The sequence below is a fragment of the Volvox carteri genome (genome assembly GCF_000143455.1).
Source record: "Volvox carteri f. nagariensis unplaced genomic scaffold VOLCAscaffold_6, whole genome shotgun sequence".
NCBI lineage: Eukaryota > Viridiplantae > Chlorophyta > Chlorophyceae > Chlamydomonadales > Volvocaceae > Volvox > Volvox carteri.
In genome coordinates, this window is record NW_003307549.1 from 2231249 (window position 1) to 2242686 (window position 11438).

Sequence of the window (11438 nt, forward strand, 5' to 3'; positions counted from 1 at the left end):
ATTCAGATGGCCCTACTCACGCCAAAGCCACAGTACAAAAACACTGCCCGGAGAAAGGCTGCACCTTAGCCTTGTCGACGGCCCTACCGTTCTGACCTGGGTGCACTATATGGCACGGTTAGCTGCAATAGAGTCCGCTGGCCTGCTGGGCTCCTAAACGTGAGGGTCTGCTGTGTTGCATGCAAGTCGAGGTAAATGTGTGTAAGGGCAGCGTGTAGCTAACAGGGCAAGAAATCACCCGCAGGTTGCCTAAAGTGGGGGTTTGCACCATGCGTCGACAATTTATGACCCCGCAACATCGCCTATGCAAGTTCCGTGGGCACCGTGAGCACGCGCATAACGATGCAGATGCTGCCCGTAATTACGTGTTGATCTTGATCCGTATCACGCGGGTGCTGCTGACAGCGAGGCGTGCATGCAGTGCTGGACATGCACGTGATGCGCCATGCATGATGTTGCAGAGCAGTGAGGTCCCAGGCCTTGAATTTGTCAATGCAGTACACCTCCGTGGTGTCGGCCACATGCCTGCTCTGGCAGCACATGAGTAGAGCCAGCTGGAAGTACTGTTGATATGGCTGGTATGTTGCAGCAGCATCTGGTTGCATGCGCTTTGGCGGGGAGCAGGCATGGGTGCTGAAGTGTTGGTGGGATTGACGGATTGGCCCACATATACACGGCCCTTGTCGATGCAGGTTGTGGTATCTAGTCACGTGCTTGCAGCTGCATTTTTGCCGTGGCTGGTGGGGGCGGAATCTGCTGCACCGTGGTGCAGCACGGTGATCTTGGGGGTTTTGGCGGCGGGGAAGGCAGCAGTTTGCCATCGGCCCGGGCCTTGATCGCTGCTTCCTGGGCCGACATTGTGAATTCCTAGGATGAGTCAAAGACTTCGGCAGCGTCCATGCCGAAGTTGCAGATAAGCTGTATGTCCATATCGGCCCGCAGGGAGCCCATGGACACGATCCACAGCCTCATAATGTCAGTGTACGGTGCAGTGTGGAACTCTGGCATTTCACCACTGGCTCCGGAGGGCTCGATCACCATGTAGGCAAAGATCGTGCGATGTGTGAAGCACAGCCATGGGTGGTGGTGTGCAGTCACCTAAATGTCAGGACGTGTAGCACAGTCCTGAACGCAAATACATTTGTAGCAGGGTGACTGTCTTGCCAGAGGAGTACCCATCAGATGGGAAGCAACCAGGAGTGCAAATGGCGCAGTATAAGCACTGGATGGGGCTTTTTCAGGAGCTTCAGCCGTCATGTTGCCAACACATGCTAAGGTTTTCATTCCTCCTTTAGCACATCATAAGCTAATGCAGTTTCGCTTATGTTGCTTGGCTCTGGAGGCAAACAGAGCACGAAGAGGCAAGTACCATGTCCCCAGGGGGCAGCAGTTTTGCCACTGTTGTGGTACTAATAGCCGAATCGAGGATGAAAAACACATGTTATTGGAATGCCCAGCCTATAATGGTATTCGTGCTGAAGAGGGATTTGATCATCAACAGAGCATGTTGGAGGCCATGAAATGGGAACCAGCACGTCTGGCAAGGATGTTGGAACGTATGTGGGCTCACTGAAACTCAATTACTCCCTTTGGACGCTAGTCTGGGCTGATGTGCGGTGTTTTTTTCCTTTCCTCCATAGCTTTTAGGCGTTGTAGTATTGCCCTTGGGCCTTCGGCTCATATGGGTAGTCTTACAGGTATGGGGTCACGCACCCCCAACCATGTAACACACACACACGAATCCTTGCCATACATGGTTCAGCTGTTCCGCTGCATGACTTAGGTCCATCGAAGGTGATGCGGGCAAAATAATTGCAGGTGAGGGAAATTCGTTGGCGATCGCCATTTTCTTAATGGTCGGCAGCAGTGCAGCACTGGCAACAGCGCTGACAGTAAAAAAACTGCCCAAATTCTGGTAGCCTGTGTGGGCCACAGCATGCGCATGGCTAACTAGAAGACCGCACCATAATCACACATGATGTGCTTGTCCAAATGTCACGGAGGTTTACAGTATAAGAGTCTCGAAACCTGGGTTCGCTCAGTCGCAAATGTTGCAAGCTTCCAGAGTGAAATTCGATTACACTACAACATTGGTCCAGTCTGTTGTGATTGTTGTGTTCCACTTTCGCCACCCAGGCATTATGACCCAGGCATCATGACCCAGTAGGTCAGGGTCAGTGCTCTTGTTGGTAATTAGTCTGAAAGTGGGGAGGGGGGAGAAGATGGGGAAGGAGATGGGGGAAGAAGGGGGTGAACTTTTCCCAATTCAACTCTTCCAAGAGCCCCAGGTTGGATACGGAATCGCCAATTGCGATCCCAAATCGTGTAGTGTTCGAGCATTGGCATCCCGCCACCACACGGCACAGGCGCAAAGGACTTCATGCATTGCCGTCCACTCCATTTCTTCTTTGTTCGTTGTCTGTGAACAATTCGAACGGAACAACGGGGCATTAGCGGAACAACGGGGCATTAGCGGCACGCATTAAACAATAACGACCCCTGGGTCCGGCTGTTCAGAAACCACGCGAACCATGAACCACGTGCACATACCTGCTGAAGTCTAGTGAAATGTGGTTGGGAGCAGTACAGTGCAACACCCTACCCTCCTGCCGTCGCCGCGGTACCCAGGCTCCTCGCCCCAGGCTCCTTTCGAATCCAGCCTCAACATCGCTGTCACTGTCTTGCCACTGGTTTGCTTCTTGGCGCCAATTAGTTTGAGAAGCCATGAGTCGTCGCTGTCAATGCAACTAAGATATTCAGTGTGATTGTCCGACAATCTTACAATTATGATAATCGGATATGTGAAAATGCGTATAGAACTAAAGAACTGGGCTTTGGTTTCAGTGCGTGGGTGTACGGGCCGCCATGCGGGCAACTAGCAGAATTTATGAAGAACGTATTGATGTAGTCTTTGCGGATCGGAATCGAGCCGGGACTTGCCTCAAGAGTTTGTTGTCGAAAGTAACATGAAATGTTAAGCTATGCGTTATTGCTCATCCTTTGTGTGTCATCTAAGTTGGTTGCACGTGCATGTTGCGTGCGGCAACCGGCAGCTGTGGTGGCGCCCTTGCAGAATCACTTCAGCAGATCGTCAGCTTTAATAATATGCTTTATGTCCGTAGGAAAAGGTGTTTTGTGTTGTCAAATGGAAGGCGGTAATAACGGTCAGCTCCAGGGTTGGAAACAATTTCCGGCACGAACTCCCTTGCTGGTCAGAGTCATTAATTGCAATGAGCACATCATTGACACTCACAAATTCGCGTGTATGATATTCACCTGGTACTTGAGCTTGACGCTGATAAAGCAGAACTTGCGAGACGCTATAACGCCAGATCAGTGACAGCGCATGTGCTGCTGCTGTTGCAGACGCTGGCCTGGGTCCTGTTGGAGTAGACGAAGACGATTTGGATGGGCAGCGAAGTATGGCACCGCTGAGCGTTTGCGGACTGCTAGAGGGGAGGGCCTCGTCGGCGCGCGTCTGGCACCTGGCGTTGTGGATGCTATCCCAGGTAAATCCTAAGCGTGATTTCTTTGCATCTCATATTTCGCCGAAGAGTCCGCGTTGCGTGTACTCCGGCTACTGTTCGTCCCTCTCAGTTGAAAACAAAACTAACTTAAACAACCTGTCTGCATACACATTGAGCGGGGTTGGCCGTGAGGATGGTTGTCTTTTGGGGTACATCTAAGGCTCGGCTTCCGATCTTGCGGATCCTGTGAAATAGCGCGTCGGATAAGTTTTTTACATATGGGATGGCCTCTGTCCTATACCTGGTGCCATAACCAAAACATTCATAGTGAGGTCTTGCCATATCGGATGATCTGCCTCGACTTGCTGTCTTAATTCGTTGAGCTCAGATGTCTGCACCGTCGAGGCAAGTCGAAGCCGCTCCCCTTTGGAACGGTGCGTTAAAGCCTTGTGGCAGAGATCTTTCTCGTTAGCATGCTGAGGCTGAGTTCCCTTTGATGGAATAGCTCAGTGCATCTGGGTTGGGTTGGAAATTTATTGTATGAAGCTAGCATGGGTATGTTGGTTGAGAGGATAGGTAAGCTACTTCAAGAGAGACAATTAATTTCTTAGCACACTAATTTCACACCTTGAGGAGTCCCTTGTCGAGTCCCTTGTGGAGCCGCAGCACTGTAAACACATGATCTGATAGCCTGAAATCTAGCACAATTAACAACCCGCGGAATGGACTGCTTCTGTCCAAGCTACTCGAGTGATATCACCATCCTTTCACCATCCTTGCAGTCGATGAATCATTGACAGCATACTTGAGCGGCTTTAGTGGCTTGAGCAGCAGCACCATTCTGCAGGATATATGCACTAGATTAGCCAAGCCACTTGAGTATGCCTTCGAATGATTCATGTTTTACCATTGACTGCAAGAGGATGGTGAGTGATATCACTCGAGTGGCTTGAAGAGCAGTAGTCCATTGCCCGGGTTATTATATGCTAGATTTCAGACCATCAGATCATTGAGGTGTGGAATTTAATGTGCTAAGAAATTGCTTGTCCCTCTTGAAGTAGCTTAGCTGTCCTCTCAACCAAAACACCCATGCTAGCTTCATGCACTGTCATACAGTAAATTCCTGACCCAAAACGAGATTGAACTGAGCTATTTCATCAAAGGGAACTCAGCCTCAGGGTGCTAACGAGAAAGGTCTTGGCCACATTTAATGCACTGTGGCTGTGACTTACTGTGTTAATTCTATGAGTTTAGACATCTGCACCATTGAGGTAGATCATCCGTTATGGCAAGATGTACCCCAAAAGACAACCAGCCAACTCTGCTCAATGTGTGTGCAGACAGGTTGCTTAAGTTGGTTTTGTTTTCAAATTGAGGGCGCCCAGCAGTAGCTGGAGTACACACAATGCGGACTCTTTGATCAGTATGAGATGCAATTTCTTTGCATCTCGCTTAGGATTACACCTAGGATAGCATCCACAACGCCAGGTGCCAGATGGGAAGGTCGGTGAGGCCTTCCTGTCTAGCAGTCTGCAAACGCTCAGCGGTGCTATACTGTGCTGCGCTTGCATCCAAATCGTCTTCGTCTAGTCCAACAGAACCCAGGCCAGCATCTGCAACAGCAGCATTGTTTAAATTCGAGAGGAAAAGCTGTGTAAGCAGATTGTTACAGTGGACCCCGAATAAGCAGAATATGATTGTTACAGTGGAACCTGAACTGATTGGCCCTAGTAACACAACACTGTGGGTTTATTCAAAAAGAATTTGGCCAGGCCGTACTTCACTGGATACAAAACCTGAATTAGTAAGCTCATATAAAAAGGTAAAGCTCAGATGTGAGCCCTCAGACCTAATCATTGTACATCCGTAAAAAGAAAAAGAAAAATAAGAAAGAGTGGTTGTGAGGCACTGTGTTCCCAAAGTTTTGGCAATTTATCCCATGCTGCAAAAGCAGTTAAATGGGCCCAAAAGTCAGAGATGACTTTGCAAGTAATGCAGTGAAGTGCAGACATAGACAGGCTCATGTTGGTCTGAAGACCTTCCCTAAACAACAGCGACCGAGGTGGAGTGAGCTGATGGCTAGGGGGCACACAACCTCCCACACACAACCATGAATGGAGGCTGGTGGAATGCCCAACCACAAGTTAGCCTGGTTTAAGGTCTGGAAACTCTAATCCGTTCTGCAAAGCCTCATGAAGAGCCATGCCGCTATGCGTCCTGCAACGCTGGTGGTCGGTGCCATCAGTTTCACCTGGAGGTAATGCAGCAATACTTTAACAATAATCGGCATCAAGCTGTCAGTCCGACAGATACGGATCGCCTATACGACTCTGGTGAGGATTGCTTCCGCTGTGCTGTCAGGGACATGAAGGATCGGATGGGAACTAACCCGCTGCAGGAGGTGCAAACTTTGGCGGCCGTGGAAACAGCTGCAGCGCTTTCACCCTTACCAAGGCGGCGGGGCAAACACAAATTTTAGCGGCCAGCAGCAGTTCGGTGGCCAGCAGCAGTTTGGTGGCCAACAGCAGTACCACCAGCCCTTGCCCATGGGACCCATGATTCCAGCCAGCCATGGCCGCCGCAGGGGACCGATGTGAGCAGCGGCAACTAGGGTCATGACATGCGGCATGTGTAAGCGTTAGGCAGAGCGGTGCAGTTAGACACATTGCTTATTTGTGGACATTGTGATTGGCGGACCCCATTCTATATCATTCTATCCACACTAAAGGGTGAGGGCCTATTATGTAGTATTTACGGACTTATGTGCCCTTCCTTTTAATAATCCAGGCTGTAAGCCTCGAATGAGATCGATGAAAGACACTCGCGCGCATTTGGGAGCGATAGTAAATGCAGTGTGTTCATTTAGATTAGTGTAGAGAGTTAGCGGTACGACACAATTTTGATGCAGCATGCGTTAGCATAGCGTTGTAGAAAGCTACGCACTCAGTTTGTCATAAGATACCACGAACTTGGTACTCCTCTGTAACATCACCATTTACATACGCGCAGCATATTCAGCCTCCTGCTCTAAATTTTATGTACTATGTCGCCTGTTCCTAGGCTTGTTATTCCTGGTATTACATATAGTACTCAGCAGACTCAACAACCGCAGGCGCTGCCTCCCCTGCGATCTGCATCAGCGTCTGCACCATTAGCAGCTGTGGCCTCGATGAGTTGGGGTGTCCCGAGGCTAGTTCTGAACTTCAGCTCGGCTGCGGACGTTCAGACAGCATCTCAGCAGCAACTATCTGCCCACAGACCCAAAGAGGTTAATGTTCAGACCGAATTTTCAAATGAACCAAAAGAAGCAGCTATCCAGAGGTCCGTGGTGAGATGCCGTTTGTTTAAATGCTACTTCACAAACACATTTACATGGGATAGTATGTGACTCTTTTCGCTGCAGCATTCTTGACAAAAGTGCGGCAGGATGCAGCGGTGCGCAAAGTGGGGCACCAAGCAGTGGATCGGGCCAGCGCGGCGGTGTCCACTTTTCACGAGCTGGCAGGTTTGCCTACCCCATGCATACATTCCTTGTGTGCCGGAGTCCGGGAAGTCGCCCGTCGGACGCTGTCGGCAACCCCCAGGAACTTAGACGTCGCAACCCCGAAGGAGGTGTCGCAACTGGTGGAATATCATATCCACGAAGGTGTGCCCTTGCTCACTAGAATGGTCGTCACAGGCGCGGTGCTCACGTTCTGCGGTTTGCTCCGCTTTGACGATCTAAGCCATGTGCTGGTGCATACCGACCTGCTCCACGTTTACAGAGATCGCGTGGAGATTTTTTTATTCAAAAGCAAGACCGACCAGCACTGCAAGGGTGCCTTTGTGACCATCGGCAGAATCGGCGGGCCGTGCTGCCCAGTTCTTCTTTTGGAGCAGCTGCTGGAAGCAGGTCACTACCAGCAGACACCATGCACGTCGGTGCAGCGCGATGGGGTTGAAGCCGATACGGAGGATGTCGGCCCATTGCTGCGCGCTGTCAACGTCCGGCGCAACTGCCTAGAGGAGGTCGTGGCAGCACTCCCGTCTACGGTCGAGGCTATGCCTTATTGCAAGTTCCGCGACACGCTCCGGACGTTATGCTATGCGTGGAGGCAAGGCGTGCGGTGCGACTTGTGCCCGCACTCCCTATGCTGTGGGGGCGCCACGGCCCTCGTGCAAGGCGGCGCTGACCGGGCAGAGGTGCAAAAGCTGGGGCGGTGGAAGAGTAACACTGTTTTCGAGTTTGTGTATGTTTTCGAGTTTGTGGTGAGCAGTGACGGCACGCATCCCGCTAGGGTACGTTCCCCGTAGCACCTAGACAGTTGGTTTGCTTTCAAGAGTCCTTTGGTTGAGTGCCTAAGTGTCACGGCCGGCCACTGGTCCAACTTGAAATAATCGGTCATTAGTGGGGGGGTGTAGGGGGTTAAGCCGATCAGCAGGGAAACCCGAGGGGATACTAAGCCGATCAGCAGGGCGGCGTAATTGACGTGCAAGCCGCGGTTCGGAGTGGTGATCGATGTAGCTACGGTGTCAGACAGGCAGCATGGTGGCAGCGTCGGTTGGGGCCAGACCCGGCGGCATCGCTGCTGTGGTCCGTTTAGCGTTAATACAGTGTAACAATGAGGACAAGAAGCTGGACTTCTCATTGTGAGAAGGCGGGTTCTTGGACGAAGATGTTACTCGTTGTACTTGTCGTACTTGCCTCAGTATGGTTATTACACTGAACTGCGTTCTGTTCCGGCTATTCGCCGTATCGTGACCTTAGGTGTCATTCCCGCCCTCTCCACCCAGTTTTGGGGACTCTTTGGCCTTCAGCCCTGGGTGTTGGCGCGTCCGGTGGTTGAGTGCCTAAGTGTCACGGCTGGCCACTGGTCCAACTTGAAATATTTCGCGGTTATATTATAACTACCGTCCTCAGCCCTATTTACAAGAAGGGGGATCCCAGCATGCGAGTAACTACAGGGGCATAGCAGTAGGGGGCGCCTTGGCGAAATCTTACGCGCCGGTCCTCCTGGATAGGCTTGTTCGCACGGGGGAGACGCTCTCACTTAGGCACCGAGGCCAAGCGGGTTTCAGAAGAGGATTCGGTACTACACATCATCTCTTTGCCAAGCAGTACCTTACTGCTAGGCACAGCCAACCGGGACAGCGGCCGTCAATCATTGCGCAAATTGACTTTGAGAAGGCGTTTGACAAGGTGCCGCGGGAGATAATGTGGCTTCATTTGCAAAAGAGAGGGGTTGAAGGGTCCATGCTGCGGTCACTGATGTGGGCGTATGGCAAGGTTACAATGGTCATCAAGACGAATGGCAAGGCTGGAGGTGAGTTTGAGTCAAAACAGGGTGTGAAACAAGGCTGTCCATTATCAACTGAGCTGTTTGGACTCTACATTGAAACTCTCGCGGACGTCATCGATATGCACGACGGTAGTAACACCGGGGCACGGCCAGAGGATGCACCGGAGGTTGGAAATGAGCGAGTGTCCATCCTCCTCTATGCCGATGACGTTAGCCTTCTGGCAACAACACCAGGACGCATGGGGGAGCTGCTCAACATTGTGGACATGTCCTGTGATGATTTTGGGATGTGCTCCAATGTGTCGAAATGTGAACGCCTCGTTTTTGCAAGCGATAGCGACACTAGAAGTGCTGTCCAAGCATCGTGTGATGAGCTCAGGCTGGCTGGAGAGGCCATACCGGCTAAGAATAGTGCACGATATCTGGGGTTAGTGTATGGGCCGGAACGGCAGTTCTGGGCCTGCCGTCAGCAGTTGTATAACACAGCTAGAGCAGCTATGTTCGCGTTGAGTGCGAAATTAGATAAGCTAAAGCTGTTCGCCCCAGATGTGAGGATTAGGTGTTTCGATACGCAGGTACGAGCAATACTGTTGTATGGTTGTCAAGCGTGGGGGCCGTTTATGCAAGCTGAGGTCTTGGACAGGCTCAGGAGGCGGAGTGATGCGAGTAACCTTGCAGAGGGGCCCTTCGAGGCATGCCTACAGGACAGAGCAGTGCAGCTTCAGATATCTTTCATGCGACACATAGTAGGAGTTGCCAGACCAACACACCGCCTCCTGTTTACAGAGCTGTCGCAGCTACCCCTCCAATACCACGTCTTCAAGCAGGTTATGAGGTTTTGGAACAGTGTCCGTTTACAGCGTGGGTCTGTGGCACACCAAGTTTTGCGACAGGAGGTCGCAGAGTCCCTCTCCAACCCCGAAGGGGCCGGATGGGGGACACTACTCCTCCGTTTCCTATATTTGCTGGGGCACGATGTATGGAAAGAGACCCCGCAAGGGCTACACGCGGTAGATGAACGAGTGGAGTGGCTGATGAACAGGCCAATGCCAGGAGGTGTGGTTTTGGAGTTCAAGGACCGATTAGTGAGTGGTTGGAAGCATACGCGTTTAGATGTCCAGCCTGACATGTATCCGTCAGACAGCAAGCAACCAGGAATTCGCATGGCGAAGTATAAAGCATTGGATGGGTCTGGCGGCCGAACAAGCGGGCAGGAAGGAGGTGCTCCCGCATATCACAATGTTTATCCCGCGTTCAGCGAATCGCAAGCTTATGCAGTTTAGGCTTAGCTCTTGGGCATTGGCGGCTAACAGAGCGTGTAAGGGACGCGTTATATACCTAGGGAGGAGCGAGTATGCCCTTGCTGTGGCACTGATAGCCATATCGAGGATGAGAAGCACATTTTGCTAGACTGTCTGGTGTACGACAAAATCAGATCTGATATGGCCATGACCAAACCCATGGGTTTCCCACGCTTCGAGCATATGAAGGACGCTATGAAGTGGGAACCTGAACGACTGGCAAGGATGCTGAAACGTATATGGTCCCACCGCAACTCTATCGTTCCCTTTGGTCGTTAGAATCCTTCATCACTTGTTTCGTTGGAAGTGCGAGGTAGGATGGTGCTTATAGGCGATCTGGCAGCCCTTGAGCCCTCGGCTCGTATTAGGGTGGTTTGCAGGTACGGGGAACGCACCTGGGTGGATGGTGCTATAAGGTGATAAATGATCGTAGAACTGACAATGTGATAAAGCGGCCCAGAAGCCTCCCACTCCGTAACATTACATTACATTTTAAAGATGCATGTCTAATAGCCTCCAAAAGTGGTTTGCATACACGTATACATGGATAACATACACATCGACGTAGATGTTTTTGTGCCACCTAAGAATTTTTTAGCGAGACGATACCTCATACGAAACCTCATGATGTCGCATAGCATGCAATAGGGCGCCGGTTGTGAATTTGGGCTTTGTTCTCAACCTTGAAATTTGACACCCGTAATCCACAACATGCCTTTTGCCCCTAACCCTAACACACCCGTGGCAGAAGAATCAATTGATATCGCACGCTGCCTTTTAGTGCAAAACCCGCAGCACACGAGCACATGTGGCTACGCCCCTAGCTATTTTGCTAAATCACATATACGCCGATTCAAACGATTCGGAAAAGCGCCCTGATACCTGCAAGCGCAGCGGCCGTTTCCTCGCCAACGATAACGGCCAACGGCCAACCTGCAAATGTTTTCAGATTTCAAACTCTGAAGCAGCCTTGAATAACTCAAAACGCAGCAAGTCGCTAACCGGGGTCTAGAGCCCTGGTCGGTTATGCAACGAGTCCGAGCAGCTTCGCAGGGGGATATAGGCGGATGGCTGGATGAGTCACAGCGCGTCTAAACCCCTAAAATCCTTCGCTTCATGTTTGGCATTTCATGCTGCCCAGGCTAATGATGGTGTCGGGGTTTGGGAAGAACTTTTAATTGTTGTTGGCGATCAGTGGTGGTGCTCGTGTTAGGGTGATTGAACTCTTTTGAGTGTTTTGGGGGGAAGAGGACCTGGAGTGAAGGTGGGCTGTTGGGGTAAAGGATGCTCGTGGGTGCTTTTATGGTGCTCGTGGAAAAGACGAGCAGACCCTGAGTTTGTCAACGAAGAAAGAACGGCCCGGAAGGAACCGGGTGGAGAGCCTGCTCTCT

General features: G+C 51.3%; 2 protein-coding genes across 2 annotated transcripts in view; one reads left to right on the forward strand and one right to left on the reverse strand.

The window, feature by feature from the left end:
- Positions 1–302: 302 nt before the first annotated feature.
- VOLCADRAFT_87822 (uncharacterized protein) lies at positions 303–605 on the reverse strand (the record flags this gene model as incomplete). The annotated part of the gene is made up of 1 exon (XM_002947525.1): positions 303–605. One exon carries the CDS (start codon positions 603–605, stop codon positions 303–305), a length of 303 nt encoding a protein of 100 aa, XP_002947571.1.
- Positions 606–6510: 5905 nt separating this feature from the next.
- Positions 6511–11438, forward strand: part of VOLCADRAFT_87823 (uncharacterized protein) — a gene marked incomplete at both ends in the record, with an annotated part of 22569 nt that continues 17641 nt past the window's right edge. The window contains 2 exons of the mRNA XM_002947382.1: positions 6511–6788; positions 7052–7715. Coding sequence (XP_002947428.1) covers positions 6511–6788; positions 7052–7715 — 942 coding nt within the window. The remainder of the gene's footprint in view (positions 6789–7051; positions 7716–11438) is intronic.